This window comes from Rutidosis leptorrhynchoides, chromosome 5 (assembly GCF_046630445.1).
Source record: "Rutidosis leptorrhynchoides isolate AG116_Rl617_1_P2 chromosome 5, CSIRO_AGI_Rlap_v1, whole genome shotgun sequence".
Classification (NCBI taxonomy): Eukaryota; Viridiplantae; Streptophyta; class Magnoliopsida; order Asterales; family Asteraceae; genus Rutidosis; species Rutidosis leptorrhynchoides.
In genome coordinates, this window is record NC_092337.1 from 29,568,877 (window position 1) to 29,593,741 (window position 24,865).

At 31.7% G+C, this 24,865-nt stretch overlaps 1 protein-coding gene across 1 annotated transcript; it reads right to left on the minus strand.

Moving 5' to 3' along the window:
* Positions 1-12,957: 12,957 nt before the first annotated feature.
* LOC139847119 (nudix hydrolase 2-like) lies at positions 12,958-17,257 on the minus strand. Its single transcript, XM_071836729.1, has 9 exons — positions 17,018-17,257; positions 16,303-16,479; positions 16,129-16,194; positions 15,488-15,625; positions 15,316-15,387; positions 14,624-14,674; positions 14,481-14,515; positions 14,220-14,328; positions 12,958-13,469 (listed from the first exon to the last, which is right to left on the minus strand). Exons 2-9 carry the CDS (start codon positions 16,468-16,470, stop codon positions 13,269-13,271), a joined length of 840 nt encoding a protein of 279 aa, XP_071692830.1. The 5' UTR covers positions 16,471-16,479; positions 17,018-17,257; the 3' UTR covers positions 12,958-13,268.
* Between the last annotated feature and the right edge of the window lie 7,608 nt (positions 17,258-24,865).

Sequence of the window (24,865 nt, forward strand, 5' to 3'; positions counted from 1 at the left end):
TGGGACCAACTGTTGAAGACTTCGTCCAGATGGATTAGGACGGGTCACTACAGGTGGTATCAGAGCGGTGGTCTTAGCGAACCAGGTCTTACATTAGTGTATCTAACTGATAGTTGTTTAGATGCATTAGTGAGTCTGAACTTCGACCGTGTCTGCATGTCAAAAGTTTTGCTTATCATTTCGTGTCGAAAATCATCTACTTGTCATCCTTAGGAAATTACCTGCTTATCATTCCTAGTCTAGACACATCTTACTGCATTGATTGCATGAATAGTGTATAGACAAATTCATATCTTAGCGTATCTGCTAATCCATATCTTAGCGTACCTGTTATTGTAAACTTTGCCTGTCGTATTCCGTAGATTCCTCCGTAACTTATGGGGATTTGAGTATTATATATGCATATGTAAATTATGTATTGCAGAGTACTAATCTACATCCTATAATCTATTTCTTATCGAAAATCCTTCATCTGATCGTACGAGATGAATCCCTCAACCAGTTCGAATTCCTCGAATTCCGACAGCTATTCCGATATGGAGTTTCACCTAAGCTCTGAAAGCGGTGTCACCAGAATGAATCAATCAATCAGCCATCCCCAATTCATCTGATGGGTTCGTAATCGAATTAATCAATGAAGAATAGAAGAAGGCGATCCTTTCCACCAACCGAATTCACCTCTTGGTGAAGTACCTGAAGCACTTACCGGCGAACCTGTTCGAGACACCATTTTTTTTCTCTCATTTTCCGAATAGCTCGTCACGATTATATACTATCTCAAATTCTAAACCTTATTCATTTGGTCGTTCCTACTGACAATCATCCTGGAATAATAAGTCAACAAGCTTCGCGCCCGAGTTGTAGCCTTGAAAAATATGGTGCAAAACGTACCAGCTTTAACAACATCACTGGCACCAACAGTACCACCAACAACAATATCTGCATCATCCGCCTCAACATCGCAATCTATACCTCGAGCATAATCTTCATCGGTTATCTTCGTTCTACGTATTGTTCTACATCAATTATCTTCGTTCTTCACGGCGATTATGTAATCTCTAAAGTTTTAAGGATTATTCATTCTAGTTCTAACGAAAAATCAAATGATATTAATATCATATTAACTCATTAAATTCATGATTACATCTGAAGAAAATATATATGTATATATGTTTTCATAAAGATTGTAATTAAAAAAAATTCTTTTGTACAAACTGTTAATGGTGAAAATATTTTAACGGGTAGGTAATACCCGAGGAATATTTAAATTTCACATTAATAAGTTACACTGTACATTCTTCGAATCTGATTCAACAGTCATTTACTATCCTACTTACATTCATAGGTACACGTATCCGTTCACCGCAGAATAACCATTTTCATTCAATTTCATATTTGGATTTTGTTCTATCAGAATCCAACAAGTGGCATAATGAAGAAAACATTGGATAAAATAAAATTTGTTAGAAACAAACAAATTAACTATGAAAAATTTTGTTAAGAATCCACGCTAACTGTTCCTAGCTAACTGTTCCTAGCTAACTGTTAATTCCATATTACCTTTTATTTATCGCAATTTATTTACCGCATTTTATTTATCGCAATTTTTATTCTCGCAATTTTATTTATCGTCATTTAATTTCTGTTATTTATTTTACGCACTTTAAATATCGGGACACGTATTTAAGGTTTTGACATATCATATCGACGCATCTATATATATTATTTGGAATAACCATAGACACTCTATATGCAGTAATGCTGGAGTTAGCTATACAGGGTTGAGGTTGATTCTATAATAATATATATACTTTGAGTTGTGATCGAGTTTGAGACGAATACGGGTCACGATATGTATTAATTAAATCGAATATTATATATTAAACTATATATGAATTATTGAATTGCTAACTGTGGACTATCAACTGTGGACTACCAACATCGGATAATTAAAATGAATTAAAATATTGACTATAACATATGAAACTAAACAATTCTTCAAGTTTGCCACTTGATTCATCTTAAACCTCATTTGTATCTTGACAATTACAATCTGCGTCCAAACCTTTCATGATTCTTGAAAACATCTCATTCGAGAGAATAAACCAACTGCACTTCATCTACGAAAGAAAAGATTGATGCATATAGTTATACACCTGAAAATACTCGGAATCTGAATAAACGTTTAACACATACCAGTGCTAGCTCCTTTGGCATTGTTATTACCGAAAATAACATTGCAACTTTTTTTTCAAATTAGCCAATTTTGTCACAGCTTCAACAAATCAACTCTGACTTCCATTCGAATTAGCCTTATTATAACCTCGATATATAAGTTTGCCTGTCGTCATCGTTACCGGGGAACCGTTTATATTCCACCATATTAGCAGTAAAACTTACCAGCAACTTCAATGAATTTGGACTTTTCGAAAAATCATTATATTCATTGAAACCCTGTTCATATACTCATCCACATCTTGTAACGAGAATTGCCATAACAATTACCGAGAATCAGCAATCAGTATTTCGAATCTAGTAGCATTTCTACATTAATAGTTATATGTATACATATAACAATTATATCCTAGAATTATGATCTTCAATTCTGAAATTTTGAAAAGCACCCAGCCTATGAATTAATACATTGAACTTTGAAAAAGCTGAATGAAGCAGCAGAAACTGTAGGCAACCGTAAACGACCTTAATTGCTGGAAGTTTGATGATAAAGAATAGTATGTTGAAAAAAACTCAGAAAAGTTGGAACTGGAAAACGGATTGAGCTAACCACGAAGGAGACTAAGGACAAATACAAGGACCATACCCTATATTCAAAGAATCCAGGTAATTCTGGATCCGATGAAACCTTCAACGAATATCTTGCTTAGTACTCATGTTAAAAATCTTGCTAAAAATCTTTCTTCATCAACCATCGAACTTAGAAATTCCAAAATATCATCAAAAATATCCTCGATATTTCTGAAGATATTTTCTTAAATATTCTCGTCCGATATTAATTATCTCTTCGTGCTATCAGTGTTACATCATATAGAAACTGTTAGTTTCTATATTCTGTAAACTTTCGAGCTTAAAATATGAATGTTATTGAAGTAATGTTGGGAACTGATGCATGAGTTAGCATAATATAATGACACTTGATCAACGTGATTATATTACAGTAAGCCATATTGAGTTTCTAATGAAATGTGATGATTCACAGACTCTAACGTCATCATGTGCCATGTTACACGACTCTTGTATTCTATTTAAACCTCTAAAATATCAAGAAAATATTCCTTGATGATTCGGTCTTTTCCAGGGTATTCTAGTAATTTAACAAATCAAGATCATGCCATTACCATTCCCTTCTTAGAACATTAACAATGTTCATTCTGAAACTTATATCCGCGAATTCTGGACCATTACAAGAGATGCCCAATCGCAAGAAGAATAAACGGAGGGATAAAGCTCCGAAATAGAAAGTGGAGTATAAATCGCAGCAAATAGGAGGGAGTATTAACTGTGGATAACAATGATTATAGGAAACAGAAATAAGGACATTGAAATATAAGGGGAGATATAAAACCCAATAACAACACGGAAATTACAGACTGTGTATATCAATGTTTATCGCAATATAAAGACACGGGAGAATTAAAAACACTATAACCCCAAGGGCGAAGTAAAAGAAAATAGATTCCTCCGGTGGAAGTTGGAAAAGGAGAATGATTGTTGCAATAGTCAGGATGAGGACAAGGATCAGAACAGGATTAAGCATTTTCAGAATCTTTTGGATGTATGAAACAAGAAGGAAAGTATAGGAATGGTGAGAATAATGGAACGGAAGAGCTTAATTTATAATGGAAATATCAGACAGTGTAATCGAGGCAGATCACCATATTTAATTATAGAGATCTTAATTTCCTTACTCGCCGATGAATCAAATCTTTTAGATTTTGAAGATTTTATTTAAATCCATTGAATTCCGGAATTCAACCCTCTACGTCAAACGTTAAGACGCACCTTATTTTCTAAATTCAAACGTGACTACGTCAGGAGTTAAGGAGAAACTTTATTTCCTCAATTCACACTTTTGTGATAGCTTCACTCGTACTCTTCGAGTAATCGAATTGTCTTATTTATATTACTCAATGATGATAAAACTCTATTTATCGACTCATATTTGTCATGAAAACATTTTTATTGTTATCCATGACGACCCCACTCAAATTTCGGGACGAAATTTCTTTAACGGGTAGGTACTGTGACGACCCGGTAATTTCTGACCAAATTTAAACTTAATCTTTATATATTTCCGACACGATAAGCAAAGTTTGTAAGATTGAGTCTCAAAATTATTGAAGCCGGTTACATGAAATCATTTGACCTTCGACCAGTTCCGATGATTCACGAACAATTATTTGTAAATAGGTATGTATATATTTAAATATATATATATATATATATATATATATATATATATATATATATATATATAATTTGAAATATAGTTTATGATGTATTTGTTAGAAATTAATTATGTAAAAATAATAATTAGTATTTAAAAACATACATATATATACATAAAGTATATTGAATAAGTATATATAGTTTCGAATTTAGTTTGTAATCGTCACTAACACTCAATTGTCATTCGGTGGATATTAAACAAGTTAAATATGAAATTACATGATTTTAAAAATAAACGGTGATCCGAAAATAAGTTTTATGAATTATAATTTTGTTAAAAATATAATTAAAACCTCTTTGATTAGTTTTAGCATTAAGTATATTTTACTTAAGGTTGGGAGGTAATAATTAATTTAATTTTTATTTAAAAATTTTAAATAATTAATGATCGAATCATATACCATAATGACCGAAATAAATAAAGATAATTACTATGAAAGTTTAGGATTTTTTTAAGACTTTTTATCCACCACTGATTAACAATGGAGCACAAGATAATATCCGTATTAGAAACGTCGGTAGAATAAACTTGCTTCACTGTGCCTAATTGATAATTGCCTTACTATTTTAGATTGAAATCAATTCTCTGCATGTTCTAATTATGTGACACCTACATTTTTATATGTTATTAAGTTATAATTTATTTTATTCATATCTTATATATTATAGATATACATGTGTACCATACATATAATTGATCAACCACTTGTACCATCAAATTATGATATTTAATACTGTTCTTGATTGGAGAACTTTTGAGAATTGACATACCCATTCACGGATGGTTATCGTTTTACATCTTGTCATTTTCTTTTTTTCTCACAAATAAGCATATAGTAATATATATGCATATAGACATATAAACTCCTACACACATACAACACCTTTCTATCTCTTCCTCCTTTTCTATTTTTTATTTTTTTTTGTAAACTCGCCATAATTATCATCAACTACATCTGCACTTGCTCGCTAATCACCATCGACCACCACCATCTCGTTATTTTTTTTTCCTATCTGTTTTTGTTTCTAATCGACATCTTAGTGAAACCACATAAAACCATCATCAATCATAACTATCATCGTTTACCGTTTCTTGTTCAAACAATACATCAAACAACCCCAACAAAAATTATTACTATATTACTATTGTTGCTACTGTTATCGAGTAGGAATCACCACCATCAAATATTCACCTACAACAATCGTGTTTCTAGTTCCTATTTCTGTCGAGGAAAGCAGCCTGCGCTTCATATGTTTTCTGTCTCAGTCGCCAACTATGAACCACCACAAAACCCCACAACCTATTTACGGTGATTCTTTCTCTCTTCTTTTGAGCAATCGAAACCAACACCCATCTTCATGAACCAAACTACTATGAATCGTTTATTATTTGAAATGTACAAACCGAGACCTTGCTTGTGTTATGAATATCCGTGCAACCCATAAGCACCTTTGAATCAAACCCACAACCGTCTTTACAAATCACCATCGAAATCACCCTATCACTACTATATGAACCGACCATCACCGGTTACCATAACCACGACAACCATCAACTTTAGTTCATCAAGAACTCAAAACAATTCTTATTATGTTCAGACCCAAACCAACAACCATTAAAGAAACCGTTTCGTTTATCTTGTTGTTATGTTATCGAACAAACCATCACAGCTAGACTCATTTTTCTGTTTTAATAATGAAGCTACACGATGAGAATGGTGAATTGAACATGACGTGTTGTTTTGGCCGACATATACAAAAAGTATAACCCTACCACATCCACTAGAGGTTTTAAAGGTAGATAACAATTATTATTATCTTTGTTCTGTTCGTGTACGAGGCCTATTAAAGTCATTTTGATCAAATTGCTAGTGGGCCAAAGTAAAATTTTGGACTGATATTATAATGGTGATGGTGTTAGCGAGTTAGGTTGACAAAAGTGGTGATCATGATCACGAGCAAAAATGATGGTGATGGTGAGGATGGAAGTCGAAGATAATACAGTGATATCGATGATGGTATACGAATGATATGAGGAAGATGATAATGATACATATGATCACACTTAATTATTTATTTGTTTATACAAAGTATTATTATGTATTAGCTGGAATACGTATGTTATGATTATGATTAGATGATCACAAAGATGATAAGCATGATTGTTATGTTAAAGATAATGATAATAGATGATTAATAGAGATAGCAAAAATAATGATGATATTTTATTATGGTGATGCGAGATTTATGATGATAACCGAGGATAATGATAGTTGATGATGATAATTCACGATGATGAAGTTGATTATGATTATGATTATGATTAGAGAATGATTATAATTAAGATTAATGATGATGTTTAGTTTTGATGATGATGAATAGTTATGAGTTTGATTGTAGAAGAAGGAGAAGACAGAATAGTAGGTTAAATAGATTCAGTGTGTAAAGTAAATCTGAAAAACATGGCAGCTGAGATTGGTAAGGTGTGTTGGGTTTAAACGAGAGGTCCTGAGTTCGAACCTAGGCTACATCAGTTTATTCTTTTTATCATCAAATAACTGCTGCTGGGCCATTTTTCTTTTTATCATCAAATAACTGCTGTTAGGCCATTTAGGTTTAGGTGGATTTGCATTATGGACTTGGTTGTTGGGCTTGTATTTCAATTCTTCTAATTGGGCCGAATCAAGAGTTTATTAGGTATTATTATTATTATTACTATTAGTATTAATATTATTATTATTATTATTATTATTATTATTATTATTATTATTATCATCATTATTATTTGTATCATTAAAATTATTATTTTTAACATTATTATTATGATTATTATATTATTATTATTATCATTATTTGTATTACTAATATTACTACTAGTAATATTATTAATATTACAACAAATATTCTTTATAAAAAAAATATGATTATTACATGTAACATAAACATAACTAATATCACAAACTACCATGTTTTAATATATTAACTGATATATTATTATAACATTAATTAAATTATATATCATATATATAATATAACCTATTATACGTATTAATATATTAATATAACTATATATAAGGATATTAATCACAATACATTATAAAATTTATAAACTTAGTTGATTAATATTATGTGTTAATATATAATTGATATAGGTTCGTGAATCCAAGGTCAACCTTGCATTGTCCAGTATCGTCATATGTATTTTTACTACAAAATACAATATGGTGAGTTCGTTTGCTCCCTTTTACTCTTTACATTTTTGGGACTGAGAATACATGCGCTGTTTTTACAAATGCTTTATTAAATGCTTTTGAAATATATTTTTGAACTGCGAATACATGAAATGCTTTTATAAATGTTTGACGAGATAGACACAAGCAAAACATTCCTCGAATGAATTATTATGCAGACAGAAGTTCTGCGGATTATTGTTGAATTATGTGGACATGATAATTGCCACCATTGAATTATGTGGACATGATAATTGCCACCATTGAATTATGTGGACATGATAATTGCCACCATTGAATTATGTGGACATGATAATTGCCACCAATTGATATGAATGTTATGTATCGAGAGAATGATTTTTATACACAGGTTATGTGTATGTTATTTTTGTGCACGAGATATGTGTACGGTTACTAAAATTTATGAAAGATGATTTCGTACACGAGAAAGGTGTACTGTATTTAAAAGATATCGCATGTACATTACAGGTGGGTATAGGATTTGGGCCCATTTGTACCATGCAGTATTTAAATCTTGTGGTCTATCAAAAGTACTGATTTTTATTGTTTACGATAAACCTATGAACTCACCAACCTTTTGGTTGACACTTTAAAGCATGTTTATTCTCAGGTATGAAAGAAATCTTCCGCTGTGCATTTGCTCATATTACATGGAGTCGTTCATGGCATATAGAGGTCAGAACCTCGCGATGGGACCAACTGTTGAAGACTTCGTCCAGATGGATTAGGACGGGTCACTACAAACAACACCACTCAACCGACACCATTACTATTTTACTGCTATTATTCGTTAACACCATCACCACCTTCACCTTCCACGACTACACTACTCATGTTTTCTGTTTCAATCACAACCACCATCATCATCTTACAAAACCCTCACCTGCTGCTAATATGTGGCTATTGAATTGATTAAATTATTAGTGGCAAGCATTGGGCTCACGCAACTGGAATGGTAATGCAGACAACGATTTTTTTACTTTATTGATTGATGATGGGGTGTGGGATAACACATGTTAAAGACTTTCTCCTTTTACTAAACTATTACACCCACAATTGTTACATATTACGGATGATTGGAATATATATATATATATATATATATATATATATATATATATATATATATATATATTCTTTTCGTGAGTGGAAGACATAGTGATTATATTAAAGACGATGATTATGACGAATGATAATGAAATTTGATATTGATTCACGATGGCTAGGATCGATGGGGACATGATGATAAGGTTCGATCGAATTTTTTTTTTCTCTTCTTGCTTCTGTTTGACGAGCTTCAAGGACCACCAAAAACAACCTAGTCGATTTCTTGTTGCCTTTGCTTCCGTTTGATCTCGTACCAATTGCTATTGCTATTCTATTCGGAAACTTCCAATTGAAACCCAACACCATTAAATGTTTGCTACTATCTGTTTCTGTTTCTTCTATTCCAAAACCGAACACCCACTTGAAGCTACTATCGATCATTATCATCATTCCGTTACTTGTTTTGATATTACTGTTGAAACGAAAATATTGATTGATGGTGAGGATATGGACGTGAACTGTGATAATGATTGGAGTTATGTTAGACGTTAGCTTCAACAACTGTAAAGCTAAACCTGTCAACTTTTTGGCTAAAAGGAAATCTCGGCTGTATATACCACTAACATAATGAACGCATACAAATACAACCTAGTGGACTAGTAGGACTTATGGACTCTTATAAGATTTGGACCATGTGCTAAGATGGGCTTGCATAAGTTGGGCCGTATACGCTCTTGTATATTTGGGTCGAATGGTGATGATAAACAATAATAACAAATCATGATTGTGATTAGAGGATGTGGATGATGGTTGTGATATTAATAATGATGTATGATATCATAATGTTGATAAATGATGATAGTAAGTACATGTTAATGATGATGATGGTAACGATGGGTTATGATGATGAATGATGATAATGATACGTAATCGATGATTGATGATGATGATCATGATAGATGTAGGATGATGATAACGAGTAACGAATCGATGATGATGCCATTACGATGGTATAAATCTTACTTTTATTATTATTATCTTTATTATAATTATTAGTAAAATTATGATTATAGTTATTAACATGATTATTATTATTTTTATTACTAATATTATTATCATCATTATGAATATTATTATAATTACAAAGTATTATTATTATTATTATTATTATTATTATTATTATTATTATTATTATTATTATTATTATGAAAATAATAAAATTTATTATTTTTCATTTCTATTTTTTTATTTTTTTCATTAATATTAGTATTAGTATCATTTTATAATTATTAGAATTATTATTAATATTATTAACATAAGTATCATTATTATTATTAATATAATTACCATTATTAGTAGTGTTATTAATAAAATTATTATCATTATTAATAATTATCATTTTATTATCACTAAAACTATCAGTGTTATTATTATTAGTATTATCAATGTTATTAACATTAAAATTATTATGAAAATAAAAGTTTTAAAGATATTATTAAGGTTATAAGTATGTATTAATCATATTAACAATGTTTATATAAATATTCATAAATAACAAGTTAGGTATTTTTAATATAATACTAATCAGATATATATATATATATATATATATATATATATATATATATATATATATATATATATATATATAACACTATATATATATATATATATTAATCATTTTGAATATATACACAAATTAAATATATATAATATATAAATTTGTTCAACTACGATTACATGTTTTAATATATATACAAATGATATAGGTTCTTGAATCCGAGGCCAACCCTGTATTGTTCAGTTCCGTCATATGCATATTTTTACTACAAAATATCGTATTGTGAGTTTCATTTGCTCCCTTTTTAAATGCTTTTGCAATATATATTTTTGGGACTGAGAATACATGCGCTGCTTTTATAAATGTTTGACGAAATAGACACAAGTAATTGAAACTACATTCTATGGTTGGATTACTATACCGAATATTGCCCCTTAACTTGGTAACCTAAGAATTAGGAGAATGACCCCTAATTGACACAAATCCTAAAGGTAGATCTACGGGCACTGACCAGCCCCAGTCAGAGAATTTGAACTGCTTTAGTACTTTGATTTAAATGGTGATTGCGATTGCCGGTATATGGCGTACTTGCGAGTATGCGGGGGATATTCTATATGCATTATGTTAATGTCGGTTACCAGATGTTCATCATACGAATGATTTTTATACACTTGCGAGTGTAATGTTATTTATGAAAAAAAAAAATGAAATCTTGTGGTCTATTAAAATTATGAAAATGATTGATTACGATAAACCTATAAACTCACCAATCTTTTGGTTGACACTTTAAAGCATGTTTATTCTCAGGTATGAAAGAAATCTTCCGCTATGCATTTGCTCATTTTAAGGATATTACATGGAGTCGTTCATGACATATTTAGGACAGTACCTCGCAATGGGACCAAATGTTGATGACTTCGTCCAGATGGATTAGGACGGACTATCACAAAAACTAAATTTTCATTAGACCACTAGTAACGGTACCGTGCTTGCACCCGCCCTTGGCTTAGTCTTCAAGGACTCCACTACTAGCAAATAGTCCTTGGTCCGTGCTTGGAAGACCCGTGCTTCACTTTTTCATGGTATGACAAAATGGATCACGGATGTATGTATTAAATTGTTGTACATAATGCTTTTAAACTTGTACCCGTAAATAATTAATTAATTTAGTGGGTGTGAGGAAGTGTGTGATGGGTACGTCATGATTGTTAGTATTTAGTGGTTGGTTAGTGATGGGAAGAATGTGCTGATGTGGCGCTGATGTGGCACTCCGTGATTCTATGACGGACCGTCATGGTTAAGAGTGGTCATATAGCCAAACTATTCCTTATTTGACTTGTGAACATGCACGACACCAATTTGATCAATTGGTTGGTAAACACTATTGTAAGTCACATGCATTTCATGCAAATGCAATTTTCAACTTAAATGTTAGTCAAATTTGGACATCCGTCCAACGTAGAGTCGCAGAACACTAATGATATTTTAGTTTTATACTCAACTAAGTATGCATATTCAATTAACACATTGGTACAGATATGAGCGTGTATCTTTTCTTCTCAACTGATTGAATGCTAGCAGAGCTAATTTGGGTACCGAAGAAGAATGAATTACATTACATAGGAGCGTGTATCTTTTTAATTCTTACTCGGTATTCTAATATGGCAGTCAACAAGCCAATGGTAATGTTTGACATACTTTGTCATTTTGCAACTAAGTCCTTGTAGACATCATAAGAGCACCATAACCTTTGTGCTATAGTCCTCTGCTACATTTATCACTAAGATACAAAATAAAACTTTTAACCAACTACTTTTAACCAACTAACAATCTTAACATTTTAAAACACAGAAATCAAGATTGAATCTGCATTTGCAATCATAGTTATAACATACATACATACATACATACATACATACATACATACATACATACATAGATTTACCAATATACACCTCCAAACACGAATTAGAAGATTAGCTTTACAATCTCATCTCATCTCATGAATAATAATAATAATAATAATAATAATAATAATAATAATAATAATAATAACCATTAGACAAAACTTATAAATAGTACTAGAGGTATTTTCGTCTTTTCACCTTTTTTTCCCCTTTTTCTTTTCCCTTCTTTCTTTCAAGTAACACCACAAAAACCCCCCACACTTTGTTCAAAAATTAAAATCGACCCCCAACAATATTAATAACCTATTTAATACATATTACCATATTACCATATTAGAAAAAACTTATGAATAGCACCAGGGGTATTTTCGTCTTTTCACCTTTTTTTCCCTTTTCCCTTCTTTCTTTCAACTAACACCACAAAAGCCCCCCACACTTTGTTCAAAAATTAAAATCGGCCCCCAACGGATTAAAGCGTCAAATCAAAATTTTCATAAAATATCATAAATAAACTCCACTCAAATATTCAACGGGTCATATCTTCTCGCTCGCAACGAGTTGAATTTTTCCGACACCATCCTTAAACTCGAAATAATTTTATGAACACAATGTCACTAACTATACGCAAAACTGACACTTTTAAAAAAAACGCTAAATATTTAGGGTACTTTTCATATATGTTGATTTTTCACTCGCAGGCTCCGTAACTAAACACAATAAAATACATTAAAAATCGAAACCCCGGCGCGAAGCGAGGGTTCGAAAACTAGTTACATTACAATTACAATTACAATTACAATTACAATAATAATAGTTACGGAGTGCAATAAAAAAGAAATTAAAAACTACTGGGTGGGGTCCGGGCCAAGGAATAGCTTTAGTACTGTATTAAGTTAATTAAACGGTAGGAAGAGTAACGGTGTTGACAAGTGTCATGATGTAACATTTTATACACCATGATGATACAGGGTTGTGTTACCTTGAGGACCAGTTTTACAATCGTTCCCTAGACTTGTAATGGTTTGCTTATTAAGATTATATACTGAAACATTCGCTTAGATCTCCCTTGTTCAAATAAATATAACTTTTGTTACCATCCGAATCTAAAGTTACTGGGAGTGGAGTAAATCCAGAGCAGTTCCTGCCTATGTTTGCTATGCACAATTCAGTAATGTACTTTCTTAAACCTTGTTCTTGACCAGAAACTTGAGCTGCATATTCCTCCAAAGGCATCCACTGTGTTGAAAAAACTTTTTGTCAGTTAATTCATTTTTTTAAGGGTGATTGTACAACGTATCATCATCAGCTTTAACTACTCTTGTACATACTGATGTATTAATCAATATTATTGGCTTTAATTAAGATACTGCTCAAGTGTTGATGATCTCAAATTTTGTTTAGATAATACCAAGCCTGGAAAACGGGTCGGTTTGGGTAACGGTCAAATTGGTTTTGGGTTGAAATGGTCATAGGTCAAACGGGTCAATTTTTAAACGGGTCAAAATGGTTCAGGTTGGGTCGGTTTGTGTAACGGGTCGAAACGGGTCACATGTCAGTTGGGTCAAATGGGTTACAACGCTTTTTTACATTTATTACATTATTTTAGTTATTATTATTTATTATATATACATAAGAACTATTAATATACAAAATAAATGATATAACCATGAATGCTTTCATAAAATTTTTACAGATTAAACTTTTATGCTCAACCCATTTGACCCATTCACCAAACCCATTAGACCTATTTCTATTTATTGATCTTTGAGTATTGATACCCATTAGACTTGTTCCTTCATTTTTTGTATAAGACTCAACAGGTTGGAGAGAAACTCATTTGGATCTTTTTTTTTTTTATTTTGATTTACATCTCACGACCCAATTGACCCGAATGCTTGACGCATTTGACCCGAATTTGAGTGTATGGGTCTCAATTGCTAGGTATAGATAATACATGATAAAACAGTCTGTAAAACAAGTCAGTACCTTGGCTGCCTCAATTTCGGTTTCTTGAATCTGGATGTCAAATGATAGTGGGCGCATCATGCACAGGAAAAGTATTTCTGATTTCCCAAAGAACACCTTGTGCTCTTGACTGCCAAATAAAATTAATTTGTAAGCATAACTGGATCAAAGGATAAATTATTGTAAAAAGAGAAGTATAATTTATTTTTTGTAAAATGAAACTAGAAGTCTCTTAAATTAGGTTTGAAAAATGTCATTCAGAAGAGACAGTTGTGTATATACCTGAATGCCAATACTTCGACAAACTCTGTTTCTATCTGAAAAAAGATAAATTATCAGCCTTAGGTAATTATATTCACACAAATTTGGCAAATAAAAGAAATAAGAAAAAAGTTACTCCTTATATCAGAAGATAACACACTTACTCCAGTCTCTTCTTTGACTTCTCTAACAATCCCGGCAGATATATCCTCACCCTGTAAAACAGACTCTCATCAGTTTACTAAAAACTATTTATCTACCTAGAGGTAAATTTTTTGACCCGTATACTTTTAAGTACATTGATTCGGGATACATTTTGTCAACGTTGCAATACTCGCTAGTCGGTTAAAACCTTGTAGGGACTAATCAGCAAACTCAAAGACTTGTCGGAAGTTGACGGACTTCACCGGTTTTGAACAAATAGATCCGACTTTGACCGACTAAATTTGACTTTTGACAACTTTGACCGAATAAATCGGCCAAGTGGGGGACTAGTCGGACTACTTCAAAATCCTGAATAGTAAGGGGACTTTTATAACCATGCATTTCATCCCTAGTAGGTCAAACCGGTAAGAAAATTAACAAAAAAAAAGAGACTAATTAAATGGTTTGAACAAGTTGAAACTCAACGAAAAAGTATTATCCAATCATACAGCCTGATAAATCAAATCTCTTTCTTCAAATGACAAATTATTATTATAATAACTAAATTTCTTTTAAAATCATATTGCAGCAACTGTTAAAAAAATAGGACAAAAGGGGTGTTTGGTGACAACCTGACCTGACATGTTTCAACCTCGACCAAAATTACTCAATATGACCTGAACATGTTTTACACAACACATATATACCACACCTCATGGAGAATTCCGGTAGAAATCTTCCAAAGTCCCCGTAAAACGCCCATTTTCTCCTGAACAACAAGCATCTATAAACACAAACAAAAATCATCTACTTAAATATGATTGTACATACATAAAAAAAGTCATGACTGTTTGATGTACTTAGTTATGGAAACTGCAATGTACCTCTCGTTTATGATTTAAGACAATAGCACCAACACGAGCAATATGTGAAGCATTTCCAGGGATGGGATTTATTGTTTCAGGAATCCAGTTAAGGAGCATCAGGTATGTGGGTTCAGCATGGTGGTACCTGAAACCCTCCTGCAAATAATATAATGCATTTCAATAGAGGTGACAATTTCAACCCATTTACTTATAAATGGGCCAACTTGGGTTGTATTTGTTTCCAAAAACCTAAACAAATAAATCATAACCATAACCACTTAGCTAGAAACAAAAGATATATTTCAAATGCTTCAAACCTCCTAAATCCGGTTATAGGAAAATATTTCTCAATACTAATCTCTTATTATAGTCTAATACAATAATCATTTGTTATGTGTTTAAAAACACAAGAAGGCCTGGTACACCTAATTCATTTGAACCCATTCTAAAAATGACTGAACTTTTTCCCCGTGTTGACCTTTTGCCACGTATATATTTGCAGTAAGCAATAACTTTTATCAAAATTCATGAAAATGCAAGTCAAACTAATCAACATTTTCAGAACATGGGTGAACAAACGTGATATATTATCAGTTTCCGCCCACATATTCATCAGACAGCAAGCAACCATACAGAGGTATGAGAACTAAAACAACTACCTTAACTGCAGCATCAACAAGATTTGAAAGGTCAATCGGCAGTTTAATCCAAACTCCCTTCTTCCCCTGTCAAAATCATCTCACAATTAGAACAAGAAAAATGTAACTCAACAATCTTTCAAATACACGATATGCAGGGGGGAAATTCGTTGTAACTAATGTATAGAATGACACCTGCAATTTCCACTGTGACATTGAAATTTTAAGCAGTGTTCGAAAGACATCAGGGTCCATATGCTCTATCATATTAACAACCACACCTCCAAACTCATCATCGGTTGCAGGTAGTCGTTGAACATTTTCAATTCCACCATCATAACTCACTTGGTCAGTCAAAACCATTCCAGCCCACTGTGACCAGTTTAATTACAATCTATCACTAAATACTTCTTAATATAATTAAACATATACAACTCCAATCCGAAATCCGTTTACACGTATATATGAGCAGTATAAGGTGATTCACCACGAATACTTGCAATTATACTAAATTCACCATACAAAGAGTCAAATTAACAAGCTAAACTGACTACCAAACAACAAAGTAACAATATAAACAGCTGTGACCAGTTTAATTACAATCTATCACTTAATACTTTTCAATATAATTAAACATATACAACTCCAATCTGCAATCCGTTTACCGGTATATATGAGCAGTATAAGGTGATTCACCATTAATACTTGCAATTATACTAAATTCACCAAACAAAAAGTTAAATTAACAATCTGAGTTTAAAATCATCACCAAATTATACTTTACATCATATACTAACTTAATAGGCAAAAATACGATTTAATTAACTGGTAATTAAGAACAATAAGTTACTCCGTATAACTGTAAGCAATCATATATGGATCCAAACAGTAAGTAGAAAGTAGAATGTACCTGTTAGGAACGACTGCAAAATCAGAGAATTAGGGTTAGGAAACAAGCATATATGTACAGGAACAGGAGGATATGAATATATGGATGTGAATAGGATACTGTTGTATCTATATCTCTCCATCTATCTACTCATATAATAATAAGAAGAACAACAACTGCTAATTATTATTATTGAGAATAAACAATTTGTAACGTCTAATCACAACATTTTCAGCGATGACTGCGTGATTCAAAACTGACTCACAGGAATTTTATACGAACTTATGGGTCCAAAGTCGATGGGATGTTATATTCTGTTCCTATACAAGATAATTATATTCAAGGTTGCAAAAATCGGAAAAATCGGCCGAGTTCTCGCCGAAAAATCGTTTTAGTGTTGCTACCGAGTTCTCGTTTTGAAATCGGCTAAAAAATCGGAACGGCCGGTTTAATCGGTCAACGACCAATAAATTGAGTGTCTCGGTCAAACCGGTCAAATCTCGGGTATCATATAAATTATCTCAAAAGTCAACGAAAGTCAACTACCGAGAACTCCCGAGTTCTCCAAGAACTCCTAGAAATGGTTCCGCCAATAACTCCCCGAGTTCTGATTTCTTCAACCTTGATTATATTTATGATTTATGATAGTGTGATATACTGGTGTAGAATTAAAGTGATCACATATACACAATCATAATATAGTGATTTATTTTCTTCTCAACAATAATAATAATAATAATAATAATAATAATAATAATAATAATGTTAACAACAATAACGAATGTGATAGGTAAAGATGGCATAGGGCCGGGTGCCCGGGTCTAGGTAATCCCGTCTTCAAATCTTAAAACCCGATTAGGGAATCATGTTCCAAACTCGCACTCATACTCAACGAGTCTTTATTTACTTAGTAACTGCCGAGTTATCGAGTTTTTCAACGAGTAAATAGTAAATAGGATTCCATTTACTTACTAAATATCGGGTTAACGGGTTTATCCAAAAAATGTAACACGTCAACACCATAAAATAGGCTAGTAACATGTAACACTATCAAATTTAAGAGTTTATCTGATAATAGCCCTAAGGACTATACTAAAGAGAATTGTTTAATCATTATGAGTTGTACGTTGATGTTAGTGGGGGTGTTAGTGGGTTAGTTTTTTTGGGGTAGTTTTTAACAAAATAAAATTATATATAGCATATCCTAAAACCTTAAGCAAAGTATTAATGGCTATGTTCAGAAAAACTCTAAATTTAATTAGGATTAAGAATTAAGAGTACTCAATGTCAATCAACACATTCTCGGTGTCCATTTCAAAATCAATTTTTCAAAGTTGGGAAACCAACGATGAATTTTAATGCATTTTCAATTTTATTATTTTTTATATTATATTTCTTATTGATTTCGATAATATTTTTCTACACTAACAATTTAAAAAACGGACATTGAACCACTCATTCACTTTATGTAACGATCCGACTTTTCGACTTGCTTTTGTGCTTTGTGTTTTCGCGAAACTGCGTATTTGTGCGTACTGAGCTATATTATACTCTGGGAACTCCCTACATGTTGATTACTTTCATTTATATGTTAAAACGTATCATTAAGTACGTATGATACTTAACTTAACCCCCGGAAGCCTTTATGACCGTTAGTGTTACTTGACGTTTTTAACGAACTGCGTACTGCGTACACGTTTAACTTTTGTCGTAATCGGAATATTATGACTACGAAATACTAATTGTTATTTTATAATAACAATTACTTGGGTTTTTGGATGCTTAAATGTAGTGACCCGAACTTTTCCATATTTATATATATTAATTGAGATTGATATTTACATGACTAAATGTTTCCAACATGTTAAGCAATCAAACTTGTTAAGACTTGATTAATTGAAATAGGTTTCATATAGACAATTGACCACTCAAGTTGACCGGTGATTCACGAACGTTAAAACTTGTAAAAACTATACGATGACATATATATGGTTATATATATAGTTAACATGATTTTATTATAAGTATGTATCTCATTAGGTATTTTAACAATGAGTTATATACATAAAAATGAGACTATTAATTTAAGAAACTCGAAAACGATATATATAACGATTATCGTTATAACAACGACTTACTAGGTACATATGAATCATATTAAGATATTGATACACTTGGTTAATTATGTTAAATGATAAGTAAATATATTATTAAGTGTATTAACAATGAAATACATATGTAAAAATAAGACTACTAACTTAATGATTTCGAAACGAGACATATATGTAACGATTATCGTTGTAACGACATTTAACTGTATATATATCATACTAAGATATATTATATATCATAATATCATGATAATATAACAATTTAACATCTCATTTGTTATAATAAATAATGGGTTAACAACATTCAACAAGATCGTTAACCTAAAGGTTTCAAAACAACATTTACATGTAACGACTAACGATGACTTAACGACTCAGTTAAAATGTATATACATGTATTGTTTTAACATGTATTCATACACTTTTGAAAGACTTCAAGACACTTATCAAAATACTTCTACTTAACAAAAATGCTTACAATTACAATTATGATTTGATATATATAGGTTAAACCTATAACTCACCAACATTTTTGTTGACGTTTTAAGCATGTTTATTCTCAGGTGATTATTAAGAGCTTCCGCTGTCGCATACTTAAATAAGGACGAGATTTGGAGTCCATGCTTGTATGATATTGTGTAAAAACTGCATTCAAGAAACTTATTTTGTTGTAACATATTTGTATTGTAAACCATTATGTAATGGTCGTGTGTAAACAGGATATTTTAGATTATCATTATTTGATAATCTACGTAAAGCTTTTTAAAACCTTTATCTATGAAATAAAGGTTATGATTTGTTTTAAAAATGAATGCAGTCTTTGAAAAACGTCTCATATAGAGGTCAAAACCTCGCAACGAAATCAATTAATATGGAACGTTTTTAATCAATAAGAACGGGACATTTCAGTTGGTATCCGAGCGTTGGTCTTAGAAAACCAAAATTTTGCATTAGTGTGTCTTATCGAGTTTGTTAGGATGCATTAGTCAGTCTGGACTTCGACCGTGTTTACTTGAAAAATGATTGCTTAACAAATTTTGTTGGAAACTATATATTTTTAACATGTGAATATTATGTGATATATTAATCTCTTAACGTGTTTGATATTATGTGATAGATGTCTACCTCTAGAACAAGTCCCACTAACTCACCTAATAATAATGAAGAGTCAGATGTAAATTGGAATGATTCGTGGACTGATTCACAAGTTCCCGAAGAGGAACCGGAAGAAGAGTCGGAACCGGAAGAAGAATCGGAACCGGAAGAAGAATCGGAACCGGATGAAGAAATAGAACCGGTGGGGGAAATAATAAAACGGTTAAGTAAAAGAAAATCCTCAACCAACCGACCAAGGTTAATTATGGTCAATGGTGTTTCCGCCAAGGAAGCAAAATATTGGGAGGATTACCAATTCTCCGATGAATCGGATTCCGACGAGAATTCCGATGATGTTATAGAAATTACCCCAACTGAATTTAAAAAGGCAAAAGAAAATAATAAGGGAAAGTGCATAAAAATAGAGAAATCTAATTCCAACCCCGATGAACTTTATATGTATCGTCAACCCCCGAAGTCCTTAAGTTGTAACAATGACCCGGGAACCTCTAAACCACCAGGTTTTTCTAAACCAATGTGGAAAACGATGGCTCGTATTAGGGGAACATCATATATCCCTAGAAACTTGGAAAAACGAACCAAAACCGAAGAAGAAGAAACAAGCGAGTCGGAATAAGATAGTTGTATTCGTGTGGTGTAATATATGTAATATAGTGTGCTTATGCTTTATGATATATGTAAAAATTGCTTGTATTAATAAGTATTTTTTTTTTATGAATCTAACTCTTGTCTATTTTACAGTATAAAAACACAAAATGGATAGACAACCCAATATTTTAAGAGACCTACCCGGAGACATGATTGATGAAATCTTGTCTAGAGTTGGTCAGAATTCTTCGGCACAACTATTTAAGGCGAGATCACTTTGTAAGACATTCGAAGAACGTTCCAAGAATGCCTTGGTTTATAAAAGGCTTTCGTTCGAAAGATGGGGGATATTGTAGTGACCCGAACTTTTCCATGTTTATATATATTAATTGAGATTGATATTTACATGATTAAATATTTCCAACATGTTAAGCAATCAAACTTGTTAAGACTTGATTAATTGAAATATGTTTCATATAGACAATTGACCACCCAAGTTGACCGGTGATTCACGAACGTTAAAACTTGTAAAAACTATATGATGACATATATATGGATATATATATATATAGTTAACATGATACTATGATAAGTAAACATATCATTAAGTATATTAACAATGAACTACATATGTAAAAACAAGACTACTAACTTAATGATTTTTAAACGAGACATATATGTAACGATTATCGTTGTAAAGACATTTAATGTATATATATCATATTAAGAGATATTCATACATGATAATATCATGATAATATAATAATTTAAAATCTCATTTGATATTATAAACATTAGGTTAACAACATTTAACAAGATCGTTAACCTAAAGGTTTCAAAACAACACTTACATGTAACGACTAACGATGACTTAACGACTCAGTTAAAATGTATATACATGTAGTGTTTTAATATGTATTTATACACTTTTGAAAGACTTCAATACACTTATCAAAATACTTCTACTTAACAAAAATGCTTACAATTACATCCTCGTTCAGTTTCATCAACAATTCTACTCGTATGCACCCGTATTCGTACTCGTACAATACATAGCTTTTAGATGTATGTACTATTAGTATATACACTCTAATGATCAGCTCTTAGCAGCCCATGTGAGTCACCTAACACATGTGGGAACCATCATTTGGCAACTAGCATGAAATATCTCATAAAATTACAAAAATATGAGTAATCATTCATGACTTATTTACATGAAAACAAAATTACATATCCTTTATATCTAATCCATACACTAACGACTAAAAACACCTACAAACACTTTATTTCTTCAATTTTATTCATCTAATTGATCTCCCTCAAGTTCTATCTTCAAGTTCTAAGTGTTCTTCATAAATTCTACAAGTTCTAGTTACATAAAATCAAGAATACTTTCAAGTTTGCTAGCTCACTTCCAATCTTGTAAGGTGATCATCCAACCTCAATAAATCTTTGTTTCTTACAGTAGGTTATCATTCTAATACAATGTAATAATCATATTCAAACTTTGGTTCAATTTCTATAACTATAACAATCTTATTTCAAGTGATGATCTTACTTGAACTTGTTTTCGTGTCATGATTCTGCTTCAAGAACTTCGAGCCATCCAAGGATCCGTTGAAGCTAGATCCATTTTTCTCTTTTCCAGTAGGTTTATCCAAGGAACTTAAGGTAGTAATGATGTTCATAACATCATTCGATTCATACATATAAAGCTATCTTATTCGAAGGTTTAAACTTGTAATCACTAGAACATAGTTTAGTTAATTCTAAACTTGTTCGCAAACAAAAGTTAATCCTTCTAACTTGACTTTTAAAATCAACTAAACACATGTTATATATCTATATGATATGCTAACTTAATGATTTAAAACCTGGAAACACGAAAAACACCGTAAAACCGGATTTACGCCGTCGTAGTAACACCGCGGGCTGTTTTGGGTTAGTTAATTAAAAACTATGATAAACTTTGATTTAAAAGTTGTTATTCTGAGAAAATGATTTTTATTATGAACATGAAACTATATCCAAAAATTATGGTTAAACTCAAAGTGGAAGTATGTTTTCTAAAATGGTCATCTAGACGTCGTTCTTTCGACTGAAATAACTACCTTTACAAAAACGACTTGTAACTTATTTTTCTGACTATAAACCTATACTTTTTCTATTTAGATTCATAAAATAGAGTTCAATATGAAACCATAGCAATTTGATTCACTCAAAACGGATTTAAAATGAAGAAGTTATGGGTAAAACAAGATTGGATAATTTTTCTCATTTTAGCTACGTGAAAATTGGTAACAAATCTATTTCAACCATAACTTAATCAACTTGTATTGTATATTATGTAATCTTGAGATACCATAGACACGTATACAATGTTTCGACCTATCATGTCGACACATCTATATATATTTCGGAACAACCATAGACACTCTATATGTGAATGTTGGAGTTAGCTATACAGGGTTGAGGTTGATTCCAAAATATATATAGTTTGAGTTGTGATCAATACTGAGATACGTATACACTGGGTCGTGGATTGATTCAAGATAATATTTATCGATTTATTTCTGTACATCTAACTGTGGACAACTAGTTGTAGGTTACTAACGAGGACAGCTGACTTAATAAACTTAAAACATCAAAATATATTAAAAGTGTTGTAAATATATTTTGAACATACTTTGATATATATGTATATATTGTTATAGGTTCGTGAATCAGCCAGTGGCCAAGTCTTACTTCCCGATGAAGTAAAAATCTGTGAAAGTGAGTTATAGTCCCACTTTTAAAATCTAATATTTTTGGGATGAGAATACATGCAGGTTTTATAAATGATTTACAAAATAGACACAAGTACGTGAAACTACATTCTATGGTTGAATTATCGAAATCGAATATGCCCCTTTTTATTAAGTCTGGTAATCTAAGAATTAGGGAACAGACACCCTAATTGACGCGAATCCTAAAGATAGATCTATTGGGCCTAACAAAACCCATCCAAAGTACCGGATGCTTTAGTACTTCGAAATTTATATCATATCCGAAGGGTGTCCCGGAATGATGGGGATATTCTTATATATGCATCTTGTTAATGTCGGTTACCAGGTGTTCACCATATGAATGATTTTTATCTCTATGTATGGGATGTGTATTGAAATATGAAATCTTGTTGTCTATTATTATGATTTGATATATATAGGTTAAACCTATAACTCACCAACATTTTTGTTGACGTTTTAAGCATGTTTATTCTCAGGTGATTATTAAGAGCTTCCGCTGTCGCATACTTAAATAAGGACGAGATTTGGAGTCCATGCTTGTATGATATTGTGTAAAAACTGCATTCAAGAAACTTATTTTGTTGTAACATATTTGTATTGTAAACCATTATGTAATGGTCGTGTGTAAACAGGATATTTTAGATTATCATTATTTGATAATCTACGTAAAGCTTTTTAAACCTTTATTGATGAAATAAAGGTTATGGTTTGTTTTAAAATGAATGCAGTCTTTGAAAAACGTCTCATATAGAGGTCAAAACCTCGCAACGAAATCAATTAATATGGAATGTTTTTAATCAATAAGAACGGGACATTTCAAGATTCACACGTAATAGCTTAGTACGAAAAGATTTATTATTGTTCCAATCCATATATATAAAGTATACATATATAGTTCTTCAGGAAGAATGAGTCAATACATCTTAACTCATTATTACTAATATTCCTTGGTATCTATGGGGCGTATGATGTTGATGTTCGAGGTACTGAGTGTGATGTTGAGGCGTGGGATGCGGATGTTGTTGTTGGTGAAACTGATGCTGTTGGTGGTGATGCTGATGGTACTGGTTATGCTGCTGGTGCTGCTGCTGGTATTCGTAGGTTTCGCACCATATTCTCCAGAGCCACCACTCGAGCGCGAAGCTCGTTGACTTCTTCTATTATTCCGGGATGATTGGCGGTTCGGACAAGTGGATGAATAAGATCTAGAATTTTAGATATTATATATTCGTGACTGGATATCCTGGAAATGAGGGTGAAAATAGTGT

Excerpts from the sequence above, each read along its gene's own strand:
- LOC139847119 (XM_071836729.1), bottom strand. The coding sequence starts at position 16,470 with ATGGTTTTGACTGACCAAGTGAGTTATGATGGTGGAATTGAAAATGTT. Across the intron at positions 16,195-16,302 it reads TGTCACAGTGGAAATTGCAG|GGGAAGAAGGGAGTTTGGAT; the intron begins GTGTCATTCTAT and ends TGATTTTGACAG. Across the intron at positions 14,329-14,480 it reads GTCGAAGTATTGGCATTCAG|TCAAGAGCACAAGGTGTTCT; the intron begins GTATATACACAA and ends TTTATTTGGCAG.